Consider the following 23,488-nt stretch of genomic DNA (forward strand, 5'->3'; position numbering starts at 1 on the left):
ACAGTGCCGAAACACACTTAGCTGAGCTCTCTGTGGTGAGATAATATTTTTAAAGTAAACACTGGACAAGAGTTCAGTTGTTTTTCAAACAGTGAGTCAAAAACATGTCAAAGTGTCACTGAGACCCTCCAGGAGGGATGACGTGGGCTCTCCATGCCCACACAGAGAACCTCCCTGACTTAGGATGACAGCCAGCTCCTGGGGGGAGCTGCCACCCACCACCTCCGTCCTCCCCAGGCTCCTCAAGGCAATGTCGGGGCGGCCGCTGAGCTCATCCTCTCGCAGGCTCGGGACCCACCGAGGGCTGGTGTGCAAACGTCCAGACGCAGTGCACCCAAGGCTGGCTGTGCCCTCCACCCCACACGGAGCTGCCCCAGCTCTGGGTGGCTCCTCCTGCACCGCAGGTCACAATGAGCCCTCCCTCCACAACCACTGGCCTCTCCAGGCCTCAACACTTCTTCCTGGCCTTTTTTCAGCACCGCAGGAGACTCTGACTCTAAACTCTGCCCCCACCAGTTACCCGAAGGCCACCTGGCCTGTCCTCCCAGGAATCTCCCGCCTCGAGCGTCCAGCAGGACCCAGTTTGTGCCAGCCTGTGTCTGCGGCTCACAGCTCCACGCCCTGCGCTTCCTGCTTAGCAGAGCGACATTATCAGTGCTGACCCACCCTAGTCTACTGGTTCCCATCCACACCTGTGTCCATGGATTTCCTGGTGACAACATCACTCCCACCTCACTCCTCTAGGTACTACAGATTTTCAGGCGTGTTCTCAGACCAGCAGCATCAGCAGTGGCAGGGAACTTGCTGAAAATGCTCATTCTCGGGCCCCACCAATCACAGGCTGTGGGGTAGGCCCTGCTTAGCAAGGAGGTTCTGAGGCAAGGGGGGTTCTGACCTGTGTGAGGAGGCTCCGTGTGTAGAGACCATGAAGGATACCACTCCTGGCGCCTCCTGCACCAGGAGAGCACAAAGGCCCGCTGAGCTCTGATGGGTGTGGGCAGCGGTCTAAGGACGAGGCATGGGGCAGGCCCACGTCACAAGGCATTGAGGGAGGGCCTGTCCTGTTGGGCAGGCTGAGCTCTGGCGGGTGCAGGCAGTGGTCTAAGGACTAGGCATGGGGCAGGCCCACGTCACAAGGCACTGAGGGAGGGCCTGTCCTGTTGGGCAGGCTGAGCTCTGGCGGGTGCAGGCAGTGGTCTAAGGACTAGGCATGGGGCAGGCCCACGTCACACTGCACTGAGGGAGGGCCCGTCCTGTTGGGCAGGCTCCTGAATCCACACCTCCACCACGTCAGAGGCCTCATTTCCTCAGTCCTCACAGTAACCCCAGCAGCTGAGCCAGCCCATGATCCATCTCACAGGAGAGGTGCTCAGACGTCTGCAGAAATGAATGACCCTGATCGAGGTCGCAGGCCAAGTGACAGGCAAACGCTCTAGACCATGAGAAGTCCCTGCCTACTAACAACCAGTGATTCACACATTTCTAGTGTCTCTTCCTAGAAAGCTGCCCATCCTCAAAGGCTCCGAGTTTAAATGATGCCTTTTCTACACTGAAATGGAAGGCACTGTCTCATATCTGCTTCCTGATATAATTTGCTGTATTACTCAACTTTTTATATATTCAGAATTCCCTATTGGGGGGAAAAAGGGAAACAAAACGATGATTTTAAAATCCCCGCCTGGAATTTGTACTGTCAGACAACAGTGAATAGTTATTAATTTATCCTTTTTTCTTAGGCAGTCTATAGAAAGGAATTAACCAATAATTGAAATACAATCTTTTTAAGATCCCTCTTTCTCCTACTTTCATTTGAATGCTGACTTTCCAAGAACAGATGAAACAATAATTCCAATAAATGTTATCTGTGTGTTGTCCAAGACCGAAGCCCTAACTTCCATGAACATCTTGGGAAGCGCAGTTCCACGGTCACTTTTCAGGTGATGGCTCAGAGTGTTCCTGTCCCGGGGATTCCACACGTTAGTCCCCTGCAGTCACAGAGGGGACGAATGCCAGGTTTCCGTCTCCAGCAGGACAGTGAACAAATCAGAAGGCCATCCTTTGCAAGTCACGGGGCTGCAGGGTTGTTCAAAGCCTTAGAGCGTGGTGTTAATTTCCACAACACAACCAACTCCATGTCAGTTCAGTTCAAGGTCAGCCTCACCATCTCCAGGTAAGTCTTCAGAGAACAGATTCATGTTAGATATGCCATCCACGCCAAAAATTAATTTTCATCTGGCTTTTGCAAAGGCTTACTCAAGCTGTTTATGAATTTCAAAAGCAACTCTGCATAAAATGAAAAAAATGGTTCCAACAATGGATAACACAGAGCAAACCCACACAAAATTCCAACCTAAAGGCAGCACCGGGCTGCGTCGTTACACACATCTCGGCTCCAAATGCTTCCAGCGCCAGGACACGACGAACCATAACTGTCAATAACTCATCTCTCCTATCTAAGGTAGAGAATGAGAATTCCATGTGGAATGCATGAGGCATTTTAACTGTTGGGCTCCTCAGAATTATTTGCCCCACAACAAAATATGTGCTGGGGTATGCCAGGATCCTGGGGACTCGGGACGCCCCATAAAGGTAAGGCTACATTTGTCCCAAACACGCCAACTCTGGCCATCTACTGGCTAGATGTCTACGATGTCACATATGGATGCTTCAAAACAACCTCCATTCCCATCAGGTACTAGTGGATGCTTAATGAATATTTGGGATGGGAAAAGGGGAACAGAAAGATTAAAAGGGGAGGGGAGAGGAAGAAGGGGGTACCCTGAACAGCAAAAAGTCCACACTCCTGGAGGACAACTTTGAAAAACAGGTGGGCTCCTGATAGGGTGGCCTCGCTCTATAATCGGGGACTTTATGATTATGTGACATCGTATTTAAGGATTTTAGACACCTGTAACACTGGCATTCCGCAAGCTACACATTACAGAGACCTCAGTTTAGAAACGGAACACTACCAGTTTCTTTCAAAATGCTTTTTTGGTGTGGGCTACTTTTATTTTGTTTGTTTTTCTGAGTGGGCTGTTTTCCATCAACAATTCTACTGTAAAGATTTTGCCTGTAATGCTTAAGCATTTCTTAAAGTGAAAAATAATTTAACCCTGAGTTAAAAGGATCCCGTGCCGCCAGGTCACGTGGAGAACCTGAGTCCAACACCAGTGGGCGGCCGAGCTCTGGAGAGCTGAGCGCCTCTAGCGCCTGAGAAGTTCGCTCTCCAGGCGTCTGGTCTCACAGGGCAGGGATGGAAAGGGCGTCTTTCGGGGTGGGGGAGGTGGTAGGGAGGAGCCTGGGTGAACTCCTGACTGCTCAGCACCAACACCGTCATGGATCAAGACTGCTCCCGACACCTCCATCCTGGGGCACAGGCTGTGCATCCAGAAACTCAACCCAAGCTGCTGAGACGCCATCACCCCCACTCACTTCCCCAGACTGCCCTTCTGGCAGCTCTGTGGCACTCAGAGCCGAGACCATTCTCACGCTGCTGTCTCCCGCTTCCCTTGGTTTTATTGTGGTCCCTCATCTCTCTGAAGTCCTACTCTTATTAGCGATCAACTCAGGACTGCCATGAAAAAGTGATTCCCTGTTACCTCACACATACAGCACTTATGTTAAAAACACTTACATAAGATGAATTCTGTAAATAAATGTTCAAGGAATGTTTGTAGCTAAATGTTCTTCTTTCCATGCACACGAATGGCATTCCGTGGACTGCGAGGTCTGTGAATCTGCACAGCACAGCGTGGCTACATGTTTTTATTTCCATGTGCACAGCTAACATTGTGTGGAATGTGAGGTCTGTAAATCCGCACAGCAGTGTGGCTACATGTCCTTATTTCCACGTGCATGGCTGACGTTCCATGGACAATGAGGTCTGGGACAACGAGGTCAGCACAGCGTGCCAGTAGCAGCTGCAGGATGGCCACAGTTGACAGCTTTCACAGCTGCCCAACTCTCCCAGCTGTGCCTCACCAGCCTTCACCGGCATCACCAAGGGCTACCAAGTAAGTCATTCTACTGACTGGGAAGTCCATGGGACCAATTCCTGGCAATAATTCAATTAGAATTCAATGACAATCCTTCCCCCACTGAAATGAAGTACCTAACATTTTGTGTGTAGGATTAGTCACGTTTTGTAACAATTATCAAATGCACACACAGCAGGAATTTAAACTCTTGATTAAGAACCTAAGTAAATCCCTTAATGGACAAACAGATCCCATGCTAGGTCCATTTTAGCTCAACTTGTTTCTCTAACTCAGCTGGCAGCTTAGTCCTTGAATGATGAGGCCCTACACAATTTCAAGTACAAAACAAAGCTATGAGCACACCAAGACCAAAGCTACTGACAAAAGGCAAACACAAGAATGAAGACACAGTCTCCTGTTCCCTGCTTCCAACAGTCAGGAGCTACTGTCCTTCTTATTCAAAAGAGACACAGTATACTGTTCCCTGCTTCCAACAGTCAGGAGCTACTGTCCTTCTTATACAAAAGAGACACAGTCTACTGTTCCCTGCTTTCAACAGTCAGGAGCTACCGTACAGTCTACTGTTCTCCTGCTTCCAACAGTCAGGAGCTACCGTCCTTATTTCAATGAGACACAGTCTACTGTTCTCCTGCTTTCAATAGCTGGGAGTTACCGTCCTTATTCCAGTGGAGTGTGTGTAATGACAAATGGAATTATCTAAGTGAAAAAAACTAGAATAAAATGATATGGTATCTTTGCAGTGCAATAAACTGACTCCAAATTTGATATAAAACAGCACGTCAATTCACACAAGCCATATGGAATTCATAAGAAATAACCGTTTTGAAATTTATGGTTCTCTAAGACTTAAGGCACTTAAATACTTAAACGAGAAGCCAAGAACAATCTGTCTCCTACGGCTCCTGTCTCTTATCAGGGCCTAAAACAACTAAATACAAAGACAAGCACACTCCCCTTTGGCACTTCCCATATTCCTAATGCTTTCCCTCGTAGAAACTCGCTGATTCACCGCCTGCCCAGGTGCTCTGGGACAGAGGGCCACAGGCAGGAAGGTGCTGGCCCCATTCTCGGCACATTCGCACCCCCCATGGAAATGCTGAAGAGAGAACGCCACTACGGGTTGAGAGTAAATCCCACGTAAGAGACATCAACGGACTGGCTATTTTCCCAACCTTTACATATGCAGCAATCATTTAAAGGTGACTTCCTCATTTTCACCAAGCCACTATGCCAAATAAGGCAGCTCAAGCCGATATTCTCACAACACCGACCCCACTAGAATATACATTCCCTAGGACAGAGTCCGTGAAACAGATTTATTACAAAAAATGTTTCCTCCTAATGGGATGAGAAAACAGAATGGCTCTGGATGATGACCTCTCCTTCAAATTAAAGTCAAATTTAAGATGAGAAAAAGTTCTGCAATTCACCCCAAGCCTAACAACCTGTGTTGTACAGCAAAATTATGTTTGATGAGAACAATCAGTGGCAAACATGGCTATAAAACTCTGCTCAAAGCCTAGCTAAAGAAAAATGTCTTACACAAAACATCAAAAGAACTTAAACTCAGACACAAAGAAAATTTGTATTTTTCCTTATAGATACAGAATAATACTAAGTAAGCTCCAAATTTGATATCTTCTCAAAAGTTCATTTAGTTTTTTTGTTTTTATGACCCTGGACTCCCCAGAATTACCAAGTTTTTCTGCCTTAGCTAACACAGTTTAAATCAAACAAACATCAGGCCTGAACGGGGTGGCCAGATCTATGTGGGGATTTACACAAAATCCACATCGAAAAATAATTACAACAATTAGTCTGTCGTTAGGGCAATGTGATTTTCAATTCCCATGAAAATGAAATCAGGAGCATCCCTCCTTTCCTCAAATTTAATGTGTGAAAAACTCCATTGCCCTGATCCTGCAATTCATACATACACAAAAACCTACACCTCAACGTTCACAGCAGCATTCCTGAGAGCAGCCAAAAAGTGCAAACAACCCAGATGCCCATCAACTGATGATGGATCAAAAGAATGTGGGCCATCCGTACCTCAGCATATCACGCAGCCATGAAAAGGAACAAAGCACTAGGGCAAAAGCTACAATGTGGGTGATGCTACAGGATTCCATTTAGAGTCAAGGTCCACAACACGCATATCCACGAGGACGGAGATGAGTTGGGTGCCAGGGCTGGAGGCTGGGAGAATGGAAAGTGACTGTTGATGGACACACGGCTTCTTCTGGGGGTAATAAAAAATATTCTAGAATTAGTCCGAAGTGATGACTATACAACCTTGAGAATATACTAAAAACCACTGAGATGTATGCTTTAAAACAGTCAATTTTATGGTATATAAATTACATCTCAACTTGAAAAAAAAAAAGATCAACTCAACCTCTCTTTCTCTCTTCCCGCCATTCTGCCATCTGAATCCTAGAAATTTGTATTAGAGGTAAAAGCAATTTTTGTGGAAAACATTGTTTTCAATGTTTCAGATATGGTAATGAGTCTTCCTAACAGGAAAACCTTTGTTCAGTAGACAAATCAACATCTAGTTGTTAGGAAAAATCAACAACTCAGACACAGAGGCAGAAAAACTTTGAGTTCTTCCTAGTAAGTAAGGAAAACACATGCTTTACAACTCCACGCACAAAGCTAAGTCTGTTTGGTTCTTTCTTTTCTTCACGCTGTAGTAACTGACAGTCATCTGGTCACTTACGGTGACAGGATGAAGGGCACACAGAGGCTCTCAGGGGAAGAGGGCTCTGAAAGGCACACTGGGCAGGCCGAGGGCCAGGCAGGAGGGCACCTCAGAGCCCTGAAAGAGAGAAGCCCCCGCTAGGAGTCCAAATAGGACAAACAGGTTCACATCCTTCCAGATCTCGGGGGAAATGGGCAGTGCATCCTGTGCCATGGACTCCGTGGAAGCTGCGTCCTCTAGCCCAGCGACGTGCCTCTGAGAGCCCATGTCCAGACACTGATCCAAGGATGGTATTCTTGGACACTGATCCAAGAACACAACGCAGGCCAATGCTAGTTTCAATAATGAAAGGTTACAGGGGGCCATCCGTGGAAAGCATCCAGACCCGATGAAATAAGCAAAACTGGCTAAAAATGACTCTGTCCATCTGCACTAACGTGCAAAGATTTCTACTGTGTAGGGGAAAGAAGTGAGTTATAAAATCATGAAATCTGCACAAAAAAACCCCAAAAGGTTTAGAGATCTCAGAATGGTGGAATCACAGTTATCTTCCCTTTATTCTTCATTTTTATAGTGTATCACTATTTTTTCTTGTTTCTGAGACAGAGTCTCTGTCGCCCAGGCTGGAGTACAGTGGTGTGACGTCAGCTCACTACAACCTCTGTCTCGCGGGTTCAAGCAATTCTCCCGCCTCAGCCTCCCAAATAGCTGAGATTACAGGCACCCGTCACCGTGCCCAACTAATTTTTGTAGTTTTAGTAGAGGCGGGGTTTCACCATTTTCGCCAGGCTGGTCTTGAACTCCTGACCTCATGATCCACCCGCCTCAGCCTCCCAAAGTGCTGGGATTACAGGCGTGAGCCACTGCGCCTGTCCTATACTGTATCACCTTTTTTTTTTTTTTTTTTTTGTGAGATGGAGTTTCACTCTATTGCCCAGGCTGGATGCAATGGCATGATCTCGGTTCACCGCAACCTCCACCTCCCAGGTTCAAGCGATTCTCCTGCCTCAGCCTCCGAGTAGCTGGGATTACAGGCACCTGCCACCACACCTGGCTAATTTTGTATTTTCAGTAGGGACAGGGTTTCTCCATGTTGGTCAGGCTGGTCTCGAACTCCCGACTTCAGGTGATCCGCCCGCCTCAGCCTCCCAAAGTGCTGGGATTACAGGCATGAGCCACCGCGCCTGGCCACTGTATCACTTTTTTAAAAAACAACAAAATTTCTAAAAAGCAAAACAAACAAAAAATCCTACTGGTGCTCTGGCCGAGGAAAGAAGATGCCTGGGACGCACCTTCTGAGTTCAGGGTGATGAGGGTGACGTTGCTCCCAATGCTCTGGCTGCCCGCCTGTCCACAGCTGGACACAGAGTCGCTGGCCTCCGAGCCGCTCTCCCCGTCTTCGTGGTGGCTGTCTTCTTGGCCCGGCACCTTCACCACAATGGTGTTCTGCCGACGCCCAGGCACAGCGCTAAAGGGAAAAAAACACACCAGCCCAATGTAGTAAGAGCCGCAAGCAGCACGCGAAGGTCAGCGCTTTCCTTATCACAAAATCTAACTCTGCATGGACCAGTGGATCACACAGCCTTCCCATACCGCTCTCTCTACCAAGATTAATAGCAACTTCATGGCAGAAAATGGCCTGGGGCTGAAAGAAACTGTATAAAACAAAACTTAACCATTTAAAGAAAATATTTGTGTCACAAAAGAAGCAAAATCGTAACTCACTGGGACTCAGGCCTAGCATGCCGCCTTCTGAGTTCAGCAGTCATCCCATAAAATGCTGGTTAAGAGTCTTTTTTCAGGTGAGGTTAAAGGAAAGACTAAATGAGGAAAACGGCACCCAGAGGCCTGGGTCAATTCGACCCACGCTGCTGGGCTCGCTGGAGGTGGCTCTGCCTCTGCAATGCGAGCAGCACTCCCAAGTACGCCCATGGGCAAAAAACCCTGAAGGGGCTTAAAAAACCCACTGAGATCCCATCGGAGCTGCCATCATCCCAAGGGCTGCTGACGTGGAAGGACAGAACACTGCGAGCAAAGCAGGGCGAGGCCACCTCCACAAGTGCTCAAAAAAAGGATGATTTAGAGACTTACTACTTCCCTTTTTTAATGACCCTTTCAACGTCCCCTACCGTGGACTGCTACGCACCACGAGAAGAGAAAGGAGCACAATTTTTCTATTTGCAAAGTCAAAAAAAAGGGTGTTGAAAACACTGGCTGCACCCAGGGGAGGGCACTGCACTCTGCACTTTCTGGCCTGGATTCTCTAGAGCGCTGTCCACGGTGAACCTGATCTCAACACTAGCCATCTGCCTGGCTGACCTCAGCTCAAAGCCCCTGAGGCACAGCTGACCCTGGCACCTCCTCACCGCCCATCACCAACTCCTCTCCCTTCACCCCACGTATCAGACCCTTGCGACCACAGCTGCGGCCCTGGAGAACTAAGCTGAGACAACACAGAAAGGGGATGAAGCTGGAGGAGGAGGAATCCACAAAGGAGATTGAGAGAAAAAGCAAATAGAACTTTGTGAAGACACAGATGGGAAAGAAAAAGCAACAGCATCCTCGGGGGTTCACGCAGCCCCGGGGGCACTCCTGGGGACAGCAGGGCCTGGATGCCAGCCAGAGGCCACTGCACGGCCTTCCCCTCACACAGAGCGGGGACGGTGTCTTCTGTCCACTCCCACCTCTGACCAAAGCTCCATTCAAAATGTCTCAAGAGAAAAAGGTATAAGAAAAAAGTCATAAACTCAACATGCCTGCACCACTTAGCAACCGTGGGAGAGGGCGTCTGTTTGCCTGACACGCTCTGCGCAGACAGACGTGAGGACCACTGAGCTAGGTGGGAGGATGAACGCTTTCACAGACTACTGTGAGGAGACAGAGCCAGCCCCCTCCACAACCCTGGCCAGCACGAGACACAGAAGTCCCCGGCGGCAGCTGCCCCTGGTGTGGCTGGACTCAGCACTCAGCATCGCCCAGCCTGCCCTCCCCGACCTCACAGAGCTGGGGCGGTGCCTGCCAGGCTCAACCCTGTGACCACAGAGATGAAGCGTGTGCTGGACTGTGCCCTGGCTTGGGGACGTTGACTTATTCTCACGGGACTCCTCACAGTGACAGGGAAAGGTGGGGTTGGTGCCGTGCTACTGACTTGCTAATGACATTTTCCAGGGAATCCGGTGCCCTGCTGCCCAAGGGGTCTTCCATCTTGGCTACAATGGCGTTCTGCCGATCATTGTTGAGTATTACTGTAGTCTGGGGGACGACGCTAGGGAACAAAAGAATCACAAAGAAAAAGAAGGCCTTAAAACAACAACATTCATGGTAAGAGCACATAAGAGTCATTCAACACAGTCCACTCCCAGGGACCCGCACTGAGGGGGAGGCCTAAGAGTCATTCAACATAGTCCGCTCCCAGGGGCCCGTCCTGAGGGGGAAGGAGCCCCAAATGCTAAGGAAGAATAAACTGGAGATGGGGTTTTTAGCAGAATGTAACTTTTCCTAACTGTTGGTGTTCTGTCTGCACAACTGGATAGCACAGGACAGCTGGGCTGAGGATGCTGAACGTGTGACACAGAATAGACTGTGACTGCACCAGCTGTTATCACACCCAGTTAATAAAGCTTCTAGGGTGGCACACTTGCATGAAAACCGGCTTGACATTTTCAGTCACTCCATCCCAACTCATTCCTATGGGACAGATCTAACGTTCGTAACCAAGTAAGTGTTGGTATCATTCCACAACGGTAGCGCCCTGGAAAGAAAGGGGCAAACATCACATTGGACTTGGGATGGAAGGACACACATACTGCCTCCAGGTCCTGCAGGAACATGTGTGAGCTACAACCAAAGGGCTCAGGGTTCTGCTTTGAAGGAAAAGATTCTACAAAAGAACAGACCATGGCCCAGAAACCACCAAGCCTGGCGCCACCCTGGAGGAAGCACGAATGTGTTCAGACAGGCGGCAGCTAACACAGCTTCATCTCAAAGTACAGACTCACCCACAGTTTTCAACCATGCGTTTTTAAGCCGTAGCTCTTTCTGGTCACAAGGGATATCTAAGGAACACTTTGTTGTGGAAGGCTAGGGAGAGCAAGAACTAGCACTAGAAATACAAAGTGATTATCACCTGACAATAAAACACCATTCTTGGATTTCACTCTCCAAAAACCAACCTGGGAAGCCTGCCTTTGTGTGATTTGCACACAGGAAATTCCAGCTGCTATCACTGTAACTGTCCCCACACTGAGTGCAAGCACAGCACCATGCCATGCCCAAGTAAATCACGGGACCATCAGGTTTTCTCCTAAAATAAAGGCATAATCAACTGCATTTCATTCAAAAACATTATTTTTTAAATTCCTCTACTTGTTATTGGTGACACCTAACGTTAACACAGCAAAACCTGACAAATGACCTATAGGTCAGGTGTGAAAAGTAACCCAGGTGGCTTCTGGCTTGGTCACCACAGTCACCTACAGGCTGTGACAGTCCTATGCTCCTCAGAGATGTAGAACTGGAGAGGCTAGCTGGCTTGCACGAGCTTGATATGTTCCCCAAGTGGAGGCTATGGAACACTGGTGCCCCCGGGATCCTAGGCTCACAGCATGTCCACACACACATTCATTCTCTCTCTCTCCCCATGAGCAACTGAAGAAGGACGGTGCTGCTGAGTAGCCAAGAGTCCCCTAATGACTATTCACAGTGGCCACTGGCACATCAACAGTCTGAGAAGAAATTTTAATAGAGTAAAATGTATTCAGGCCACCATTTGTCAAGCTCATTTGACCAAATATACCTTTTTTTCCTTGAAGATCCTTATTAGCGTGAAGGAAATCATATTCTAAGACACCCAGCTCCCAACTGGAATAACGTGCCCCTCGGGTGCCCCACAGCTTTCTGGGGGGCTCATGGATGCAAACAGCTCTCAGCAACACAGTCTCCAGATCTCCACCTCCCAGAACGTCCTGTTTCCTAAAGATGACTCTCCTTGAGCGAGCATCTCAGTGTGTGTGTTCCCTTCCACAAAGCCCTTTTCCCACCTAAAAAACAACCTCTGCTCTGAACACACTGGACGTACCATCCACCTAGGGCGCAGACCCCAGGAGCCAGCACAGGGCCACCTGAACACTGGCATGGGCGTGACAAAACCAGCAGCTCACCAGCTGACTAGAAAGCCCTTGGTAAGTCAGCTGAGTTGCAATCCTTTGCTTTCAACAAAATAGACGGAGATCATCAAAAACAGTTTCTGACGACGGACCACTGAGACCCCTGGCACACAACTCAAAGAAGCCAAGGACTCCTTCCTCTCCCACATATTACTGATGTGACCCAAGTTTCCCAGCACCCAGAGCTATAAAACCAAAAACAGCAGGACCAACGTGGAATCCTGTCTCGTCTAAGCCGTCAAACATAACCATCCATCGATTCAATAATTAACCAAAAAGCCCTATCCAGCTCTTCAAAAATACATTCCCAGTATTTTATCATCAAGAATTAGTTCTAAGTGGGTGACATATTCACGTTGTTTTGTTCAACCACTGTAGTAGGAACTCAATCCAGAAGGTTTTTTTTTTTTTTTTTTAAGCCCTTAGGGCCTTATGGTTAGGAACATAAATTTTTTCAGCTTCGATTTACATCCCTATTTCTGTTGCAAAGGCATGCGACAGCCAGGCTAACAGGATAAAATTTTGCGAGGGAAATGAAATGGAAACGAAAGTTCAAAGAACAGAAAAGTGATGTAACATTCTACTGCCAAAAGCTCATTGGGGAGACGTTCAACATGCATCATGATATTTAGATTATAATGCAAAAATTAAAAAAAAATCAGTTTTGTTTTTAAAGATCAATATTTTAATACGCTGTAAAAGTAAATTATTTTAATGTTTAAAAAAATGCCAGAAACTACACGCTTTCAACTAACGCAATTTAAATCAACCTCAAATTGCACAAAAGAATACTTTTTTTTAAACTATGGAACATCTTTATCACATTAAGGAGAATGAAGTCCCTATCTAAGGACTGATGTGGAAAAAGTGCCACAACAATACTAAGCGACAAAACACACAGGTAAGTACAGCCGCACATGTGTGTGCATGGAGACGGGTCTGGAAGGATAGCAAGAAACTCAGAAGCAGGTCATCGAGCCTCAGGAGCCGGGTCCTGCAGCATCTTCACGGCACAGACAGCAGCCCACGCAGAGAAGCTATTAACCTGTTCAAGGCCACGCAGCCAGTGAATGGCAAAATTAGGTCTGAGGCCAAAGTCCCCGTGACAGACAGCTGACATTCCTAACCAAAACCACTCACTGCCCCCACAGCCCTCAGCATCTTTTCATCTATTTTGCCATCTCCTTATCATGCTTTAGTTTTCTGTGCGGCCTTCCCCTGTACAGGGGTCCTTCTGTTCGTCCAACGATGCCTCCCAAAGTCCCTAGAAGAATGCACTGGACATGGCTGAAGACCGTTTGGGACACGGAGGAATTCAAGAGTAAGCTTCCCATTTTGGAGGGAAATGCCTCTCGATCCGCTGGTTCACACGCTGCTGCTCTGCATGCCAAAAGCAAAGATTGAGAATCCCAACCCAGAGCAGAATCCACCGAGCAGGATGCCAAAAGACAGCCTAGAATGTTCTCATCCACTGTGCGGGGTCAGTTCTGAATTCCACCAGGAGGCGCTCAACTAAAGGTGACTTAAAGTCTGAGGGCTGACTGGTGGGAGCCGGCAGCCATCATGAGACCCAGCCGAGAATGGGCACTCAGGGACTCACCAGGAAGTAACAGTCCTGATTCTGCTGAGCTCAAGGAGTACTGAGTGCTTCATGTGCATGGTCTCACTCCCAGCCATCCTGGCTATTTTACCCACTTTACCACGAAGACACTGATGCTCAGAAAGATCAGGATCTGTCCTAGGTCTCACCATTTATTGGTGACAGAAGCTGTGTTCAAAACTAAGTATTTCTCAGGCTTTTAGTCACTTGCTGGACAAGAACAGCAATGATCCTATTTCAACTACTGCTACAACTCACCCTTTCACTGTTTGAGGTTTTTCAACTGTTTTACTTTGATGGATTTAAAACAAAACCTCTTCAGCCAGGTGCGGTGGCTCACACCTGCAATCCCAACACTGTGGGAGGCTGAGGCAGGCAGATGGCTTGAGCCCAGGAGTTCAAGAGCAGCCTGGGCAACACAGTGAGACCCCATTTCTACAAAACAAAACATCTTCCACTTTGAAAGCTGTCATGGCAAACATTTTCTACGCTGAGCTTATAAAGTGGCCTTCCATTTCTCTTCTGCTTCAGGGAACCACCTCATCACAGAGCCCTAAGCACCTGCCCTGTGCTCTAGGCAACTGGCATGGCGGCCCCTGTTGCTCGTGGACCACATAAAATAGAGCACATGTGAACAGACATCAAGAGGCTTTATTCAAGGACATGCAAAACAAGCCACCAAGATAAGACATAAAATTAAAAATCTTGAGAAATGAAGGATTTAAACTACTTTCACAAATTTGTGTTTGCCATGTTTTCTTACAAAAGGAAATGAAACTAAGTTATTCTGAAGCAGAGACTTAAAAGCCTATGCAGTGGTTCAGTGCAGACAACAACACAGGGAGGAGGGAAGGACGGGAGGGCAACGCTGAGGACCAGAGCCCAGCCAGCACCCAGGACGAGGGCCCAGGAACACTCAGAACCAGAGCCCAGCCGGCACCCGGACGAGGGCCCAGCTGGCACTTCAGAGCAGCAGAACATCCGACCCATGCAGCCAGTGAGCAGAACCCGAGAACTCTCGCAGCAGAAGTTAGCATCGGAAGCCATCTCCAACTAAGGGGCACAGGCAGCTGAGACGCCGGGTGGGCCCCGGTCTCAGGCTGTGACTAGGCTCCACGAAAGCTGTCGAATGTGGAAATGACGGGGCGAGAGAGCCACCTGATCTACAGCGGTGACTCCAGACACCGCCGTGGGTGCCTGCTGGACACACACCTCTGCCTGGGCACAAATGATCATAGGACAGAGAACAGACACGACTCTGTTCTCCACCTAACCCTCAACTCACATGGAGAGGCCGAGAGGATGACCTACGGAGAAAGCAAGCACCAACCCTCCAAAGATGAGTTTAAACAACTTCCAAATGTCCCAGGGCCAAACCTGCTAAATGTGCATCTAACACGTCTGCACTGAACGCTCAGCAAGTGAGAAGCCCACCCTGGGCACCGCAGGAACCCCAGCCTCCAGGGGCTCCCGCTCCAGCTCACCACATGAACAAGGCTGGGCGCGCTGCTTCCCCTCAGCGCCCCGCTGAGCCCAAGATCTTGACCCAGAGCTCGCTACCTGTGGAGTCAAGTCCTCAACCACTCCCATTCACGCCACAGTATCCGGCTGTTTTCCACAGCAGGGAGAGGAGGAACTCCATCAGAATATCTGACGTACATTTGAACAAGAACAAGTTTTTGTCTCCTTCCCACCCAGAGTGCAGCCTCACCACGTGACACTCTGCCGCCATGGGTAGGCATCCCTTTTACAATTCAAAGTAATTATCATCAAGTGCAGGTTAGAAAAGCTGATACTAGTTTTCTAATTTTTATGAATTTTCTCAAGGAAAAGTATTTCAACAACAGCCAGGTAAAAAGAATTAAGTAATTTCTTCTGCTTTCTACTTATTAGGAAAAAACTGACAGATTTCTTTTAAACTCCAGTACTTGTTCCCTAAGAACATTTTCTCCCATGGACATTTATGCTCCTACATAACACACAAGGACCACGGCCAAAAAAAGAAGAAACTGGTTTGATGTAATGTACTTACAAAAAGAGGAGCTGCTCAGAGCTTCAGCAGGAGGAAAAGCAGGCCCCCCAAAACCCCCCAGGCCAGGGCAGCCCACAGCCTACTTCCCTTGCCATCAGGGTCTGTCCCGGGTGCCCCCGCACATCCAGACTGCATTTCCCAAGCCCCTTCTGTGCATACACAGCCCTGTGGCCGGACTCCATCAATGGACTCTAACAGGCGAGAGGTGTGTCACTTCCAGGAGACAGGTTTTAAAAACAGGATGCACCTTTTCATGTCTCTCCCCTTCCCAGACTGAGGACCCCAAGGCCATAGGGTGAGCACATGATAAAAGGCTCAGGCATCAGAGGCACCCAGTGCAGTTGTGGGAGGACCAGAATCGCCCACACTGCACCCTGAACATAAGCAAGATGCACCCTCCCACTGTGCTAATCCCAAGTCCAGGGGACCCTCTACTGCCATGGATCATGTCACCCAATCAATACAATCAGCATTCAGACTAATCAAACATTTACTAAAGGTATATTTCTACTGCTTGCAGGTTTGAGGGGCTTTTTATTTTATTTTTATACATGGGGTCTATGCTGCCCAGACTGGTCTCAAATTCCTGGTCTCAGATGATCCTCCCACCTCAGTCTCCCGAGTTGCTGGGATTACAGGCCTAAGCCACTCTACCACGCTAAAGATTAAAAAGTCATAAAAACATGATCTAACAAAAAATATCCAGGGGTAAAAATAAATAGGCATTAAAAATTTCTTCCTAATATCTAATGAAGTAAGCAAAACAGAATATAAAACCAACTATCCAAATAACCACTGCACCAGAGAAACGGGACTAACCTAATGTAACAAACTTTAAAACCTCGTTGCTAAAGAAAGAAAGAAGCTTCTAGCTTCGGGGAATTGGCTTTGAAAGGCTCCAGATCTAACTCCTCACGCTGCTCTCCCCAAGGAGCCATGCTTGTGCTCCGACAGAGATCAGCGACTTCCACCTGACAGTCCCAAATCAGAGGGTGAGCAGGTCAAGGATGGGTATGTCTTCTTCCTCCTTCCTAGAAGCTACAGAAATGACTACTAGTGAGAGAGGGAAGCAGTGTCAGCACTGACTCCACAGAAGTCAGCACTCAGCAACGGCACAGGATGCGGGGCTCCTAGGCAACATGTTTGGGTGAAAAGCTGCCCAGGGCCCTTCCTATGCTCGGAGGACGCCGCGCACTGCATCCTGGTCTCAAACGTCATTTTTCAATTCATGGAGAAACGGCTGATTCTAGGCTGGGACAGGCACTCACAATGAGCCCAGAGAAGCATTTCGTAGGGCTGTGCAAGTAAAAAGTGCTCAGGCCGGGCATGGTGGCTCACATCTGTAATCCCAGCACTTTGGGAGGCCAAGGCAGGTGGATCACCTGAGGTCAGGAGTTCAAGACCAGCCTGGTCAACATGGTGTAACCCCGTCTCTAATATAAATACAAAAAATTAGCCGGGTGTGGTGGCACGGCCTGTAATCCCAGCTACTTGAGAGGCTGAGGCAGGGGAATTGCTTGAACCCAGGAGGCGGAGGTTACACTAAGAGATCACCCCACTGCACTCCAGCCTGGGCAACAAGAGCAAAACTCTGTCTCAAAAGGAAAAAAAAAAAAAAAAACACTAATGATGAAACACCTACAGTGAAGAGGGAACGGAGGGAACGTCAAGGGGCACGGGAGCCAACTGACGGGCTGCCAATGGCCAAAGCTGGAAGGATGTGAGCACCAGAATGAAGCAGAATTAGATTCTAACCCAGAGTGTAAAATACATCTCCACGAGCACACACTGATGGAAACGGATGAGTGAATAAATGGGAAAGAAGAGACGAGCCTCCTGGGTACACTGACAACAGTGTCTGTGATGCTCCATCCTCAAGAAGGCGGCACACAACTCCCCACTCCTTAACTGGGTGATGGGCACAGCTGCTTCCTTCCAAAGTGCAGGATGAAAGCGGAGTCACTTGACTGTGGAAAACGCTGAAGAGCACACCTCAGCCAGGTGACCCGCGTCAGCATCAAGCACTGAGTCCTGCTGACCGTGCTGGCCTGGACAGGATGTGATGAGAAGGACTTCACCTCCGTGTCCTTCCTCCCCAAAACCCGCGACCCCAGTCTAGTCAGGAGACAAATTCCAACAGAGGCACATCCTACAAAATAACCGACCCAACGCTCCTCAAAAAGTCACCAAAAACAAGGAAGTGTGAGAAACGGTCACAGATCAGAGGAGCCCAGGGAGGCTGGGCAACGGAGCTCCTGCAGACCCCCAGACATGGAAACATACAGTGGGTACCATGAGGAACAGTGTTCGGACACACTGTAGAATTTGGGGGAAAAGAAAATAATCTTGAGAGACACAAACAACACTAACTCAAGAAATTCTACATTTATCGAAGTTTGTTTTTTTTTTTGTTTGTTTTTTTTTGAGGACTCTCACTCTGTCCCCCAGGCTGGAGTGCAGTGGCGCTATCTCGGCTCACTGCAGGCTCCGCCTCCTGGGTTCAAGCGATTCTCCTGCCCCAACCTCCTGAGTAGCTGAGACTACAGGCACCCGCCACCACACCTGGCTAATTTTAGTATTTTTAGTAGAGACGGGGCTTTGACTCATTAGCCAGGCTGGTCTCGAACTCCTGACTTCAGATGATCCACCCTCCTCGGCCTCCCAAAGTGCTGGGATTACAGGCCTGAGCACCGCGCCTGGCAGTTCTATATTTATTAAAATCATTGAATTTATTATTAAAAACCTAGGCTTCACTGGCAAATTCTATCAAATTTTTTTAAAAGAAATAAAACTAATCTCACAGAAACATTTCCAGAAAATAGACAACGAGGGGCAGCTTCCCAGCTCTGTTGCTGAGGTCAGCATTATCCTCATAACAAAAGAAAGACATGGCAAAAAAAGAAAACTGCAGACTAACATGTCCCACAAACACAGATGCAAAAACTCTTCATTAAATATTAGAAAACTGATCAGTATAGCAAAAGCACAATACACGTAGATGAAGTCAGGTTTATGACAATAGAAATGCAAGGTTTGGTTAGCATTCAAAATCGACGTAATTCACTTTAACAAAAGAATCAAGAAGGATCACCATACCATCATCCCGGGAGATACAGAAAAGGCATGTGAAAATCCAATGTCCATTCGTTCATGCGAAAAAACTCCCAAGAAACAAAGAATAGAAGGAAACTTCTTCAACTTAAGAGAATCTGGGAAAAACATACTGGTAACATCAGACTTAATGGTGAAATGCTGGACGCTTTCACTCAAAGATCAGGAATAAGGCAAAAATATTTTTATAAAGAAAATACATTGAAATAAAGATCATGGCCAGCACAGTAAGGTAAGAGAAGGGACAGAAATTCTACGGGAAGAAGCAAAACTCTATTTAAAGGTAACATAATTATGCATATTTTAAAAAAATCCTACAGAAAATCTAAAACAAGTTCATTTAGAAATGACACAGGATAAAGGTCAGTAAAGAAAAATCTATTGCACTGTTACACTCTTCCAATGAACAACTAGACACTGAAATTTAAAATACAATGCCATTTATGATAGCATCCATAAGTATGAACATGATAGCATCTGTAAGTATGAAGTACTCACAGATAAATGTAACAAAATATGTACAGGAGCTGAACACTGAAAACTGTATAACACTGCTAAGAGAAATTAAAGACCTCCATAAATGGAGAGACATACCACGTTCATGAATCAGAATACTCAATACTGTTACGTCGGCAGTTCCCCCAAATTGATCTACAGATTCAATGCAATGCCAATCAATGAGTTATGAGTTATTCTAAAACTACAGAAGTGCTCCAAATTATTAGAGTGTGCATAATCATGACAACATTTAAATTTATGTTTCTCATTAGTTTGGTTATTAGATTGTATCTCTAAAGCATACGATTATGTGAGTAATTCCCAAAGTTGTATGCATGTAAACTGTATCATACGATTATGTAAATAATTCCCGAAGTTGTAGGTATGTAAACTGTATGTTTTCTTTGGCTAGTACTCAGCCCTAGCATGTAGAGGGTGTCACAATTAGGTCACCAAAAGTATGCAGCTGGCCGGGTGCGGTGGCTCACACCTGTAATCCCAACACTTTGAGAGGCCAAGGCGGGCGGATCACGAGGTCAGGAGATCGAGACCATCCTGGCTAACACATTGAAACCCCTGAAACCCCATCTCTACTAAAAATACAAAAAATTAGCCGGGCATGGTGGCGGGTGCCTGTAGTCCCAGCTAGTCAGGAGGCTGAGGCAGGAGAATGGCGTGAACCCAGGAGGCGGAGGTTGCAGTGAGCCGAGATCGCGCCACTGCACTCCAGCCTGGACAACAGAGCGAAACCCCGTCTCAAAAAACAAAACAAAACATAAGTACGCAGCTGTGCAAGGTAGTATAGACCAGTCAGGAGGAGAAATCACACGTACACGAAATTAAACGAAAGCAAACAAAATTCAATATTAAATAAGAAAAGAATTAAACAAAACCTTAGCTGAGACCAAACCATTTCTTCACAATTCATGCAGCTCTCCCTTGAGTTTGTCAGATTCTAAAGCCTATGAAATGCTATAATTTTTCACTGGAATGACCCAAAACTGAAAAAACTGGTTTACCCTGGCCAAGACCTCTCCTGCTCCCATGCCAGAACCGAGATGCCCAAAACCAGGCCTAGCTCTACATAACACCCCAACAGCCTTTCCACAAGTATCTATCAATAAAATAGATAAAAGACCCTCTAGGAAATAAAATAAAAGACACTCTAGGAAATAAAACAGAGAATCAGCAACCGGCATGCTAGAGGGAATTAAAATCATTCCTTAATCAAATATTTCAATTATCCACGGGTCAACAGTCAGTTCTGAGGAAAAGAAAAATTTCTCCTCCACTGAGTCTCACATGACACATCTCTGGAAGACATACTTTAAAAGAAATCACACTTTTAAAAATTTCCAGAACTAGTCTTATACAGAAGCCTATGGTTTATAATTGTTGTAAAATTGTAGAAACATGCTAGTTCTTTAATTGTTTAATGTTCTTAAAGATAAACATCTGTGACTTTAAAAAGCAGATTTTAAAATCTATTTTTTAATTAAAATAAACTAAAATAAAATTAGCTTGTTTTTATTTTTAAAAATAATTTTTCGAGTCAGTATGTTCACTTAATGAAAACAAAGCAGCAAATCCTGAGCTGTGAGCTGTGGTCTGAGCTGCCCAGTAACCAACTCCACAGGTGTGCTGGGCACACAGAGCCCTGTCACCCGCCCTGGGTCCTGGATGTGCGCAACCGCGCGGGCCTGCACCCCCTGACGGGCAACACTCCATGCTCTGCTGCATCCTGTTTACACCACTATCTCTGTCCAGCTTCAAAGTACAGACAAAGGATGTTAACATTTACCGGTATAAATGTGAGCATGTGCGTGCCCTGGATCCCTGCAGGCCATGTGACATAACGAATGCCCCAACTGAACTGTCCACACTAGCATTCAAAGGACAGGCCCAAACAACTTTAAAGTTAAAACCTCGGGTCATTACACCAAAATTACAATGAAGCAAAATCCAAACTGATGGCGCACCTGCAGGAAGAAAATAAGCCCCTACCTACAAATCTTAAGAGACCATTTTTCTTGTCCCCAAGTCGATGACAGCTGTTGGATGAGGCCCATCCAGGTGACTCGCATTTTTATTACAATGATTCAACTTTAGCTTCAAATAAAAGGGGCTTTCTTTTTCTTTTCTTTGTTCTAGAAGTTATTTAAAGAATCTCATTCAGGCGTAGAACCCAAAAATCTGGATCCAAAATGCCAAATGAGGCAAGAAGTACTCCACTGCCTTCTTGTGTTCCAGAGTAAAAGGAAAGAATAATCAGCTCTCAGCAGTGACAGTACAGACCAGTCAGTTTTAAGGAGAAATAACCAACAGGTGGGGTGGATTTCAACCCACAGAGAGGGGGCCTTAGTGACACCCCTGCTGCTGCAAGGCTGTGCCCACCCTTGAGGGTTGAGCTTACTCTGAGCAGATGCAGCCACTCTAAACAGAAGGGCAAGCGATACTGCAGGGGGCAGCTCGCACTCTCTCGGGGGCCTCGTCACGACTCAAAGCCCCTTTAAGGTGTCTGCATCTGTGCTGTAAGATTACACTCGGACTTCCCAGCTAATCCCTCACAGCAAGGAGGGAGCCCTGGGAACCCTGGGCTATTTTAACAGCATATGATTTGGACGTAATACTGTCTGTGACTTACATACTTCTAATCGTCATTTAAAATATTTGAGTCCCGGCTGGGGGCAGTGGCTCACACCTGTAATCCCAGCACTTCGGGAGGCCGAGGCGGGTGGATCATGAAGTCAGGAGTTTGAGATCAGACTGACCAACATGGTGAAACCCCATCACTAATTTAAAAAAAAAAAAAAAATTAGCCAGGAGTGGTGGCGGGCACCCCTAGACCCAGCTACTCAGGAGGCTGAGGCAGGAGAATCACTTGAACCTGGGAGGCAGAGGTTGCAGTGAGCCAAGATCATGCCATTGCACTCCAGCCTGGGTGACAGAGTGAGACTCCATCTCAAAATATCTGAGTCCCAAAATAAATAATCCATAGAAGCACCTTATTATTCTCAATGCTAACCAATTTTTAACTTTGGAGACTTTTCCTTTTCAATGTTCCACTGCCCAATTTTAGACAGACAATTCTCATTCACTCATATGTGTTTACACATTAGTAACTTTCTTATTTAAACATTCTTTTTTTCATTGACACACTGGGATTAGTTCTTATCTGCTATTTCTCCCCAACAATTTTCTGTCAACAGCTTTCAACTGTTGGCAATTTTTATTTCTAATTTTCAGGACTTATATAGAAAGATACCAGCCTGGCCAATATGGCAAAACCTCATCTCTATCAAAAAATACAAAAATTAGCCAAGCATGGTAGTGTACACCTATAGTTCCAGCTACTCGGGAGGCTGAGGTGGGAGAATCACTTCAATCCAAGAGGCAGAGGTTGCAATGAGCCGAGATTGCACCACTGTACTCCAGCCTGCATGACAGAGTGAGACTGCCTTTTAAAAAGAACTTACATGGAAAGAAATGCCAGACTTAATAACATCTTTTTTTTTTTTGAGTTAGGGTCTCGCTCAGCCTGGAGCGCAGTGACAGAGTCACAGCGCACCATAGTCTCACCCTCCCAGGCTCAAACAATCCTCCCACCTCAGCCTCCTAAGGGATTATAGGCGGGTGCCACTGTGCCCAGCTAATTTTTTTTATTTTTTTGTAGAGATGGGGGTCTCACTATGTTACCCACACTGGTCTGGAACTCTTGGATTCAAGTGATCCTTCCATCTTGGCCTTCCAAAGTGCTGGAATTACAGGTGTGGGCCATCGCACCCAGCCTCCTTCTTTAAAAGTCATTCAAATACACCATATTTAAAACTTTACTATGAAAGGAAATCACTCCACTAGGCGTGGTGGCTCACGCCTGTAATCCCAGCACTTTGGAGGCTGAGGCAGGCAGATCACCTAAGGTCAAGAGTTCAAGACAAGCCTCGCTAATGTGGTGAAACCCTATTTCTTCTAAAATTACAAAAATTAGCCGGGAGGTGTAGTGCATGCCTGTAATCCCACCTACTTGGGAGGATGAGGCAGGAGAATTGCTTGAGCCTGGGAGGCAGAGGTTGCAGTGAGCCAAGATCGAGCCACTGCACTCCAGCCTGGGTGGCAGAGCGGAGTCTCAAAAAAAAGGAAACCATTCTTACATTTTCTTGTAATTTTGAATAGAATATATTTGAAATAGGATTTTAAATAGAATATTTTTTATCCTATTTAAAACTATGAGAAAATAGAAGAACAATTCTTCTATTAATCTTAATTTTTACAAACGATGGTTTTATTAGCAATATTAATAATCCCCATGCTGATACACAATAAATATATTCTACAATAGGTTGATTTTGCCTTGCCAATACGGTTCTTTCAAACCGG

General features: G+C 46.7%; 1 protein-coding gene across 1 annotated transcript in view; it reads right to left on the reverse strand.

The window, feature by feature from the left end:
* The window catches only part of BANP (BTG3 associated nuclear protein), a 115,215-nt gene that overhangs the window by 62,368 nt on the left and 29,359 nt on the right, over positions 1 to 23,488 (reverse strand). Inside the window, exons 5-6 of the mRNA XM_058440264.1 lie at positions 9,854 to 9,970; positions 7,998 to 8,173 (exon numbers count right to left, since the gene is read on the reverse strand). Of these exons, the coding sequence (XP_058296247.1) occupies positions 7,998 to 8,173; positions 9,854 to 9,970 (293 nt within the window). The remainder of the gene's footprint in view (positions 1 to 7,997; positions 8,174 to 9,853; positions 9,971 to 23,488) is intronic.

The sequence above is a fragment of the Hylobates moloch genome, unplaced genomic scaffold, assembly GCF_009828535.3.
Source record: "Hylobates moloch isolate HMO894 unplaced genomic scaffold, HMol_V3 SCAFFOLD_6, whole genome shotgun sequence".
In the NCBI taxonomy this organism is placed as follows: domain Eukaryota; kingdom Metazoa; phylum Chordata; class Mammalia; order Primates; family Hylobatidae; genus Hylobates; species Hylobates moloch.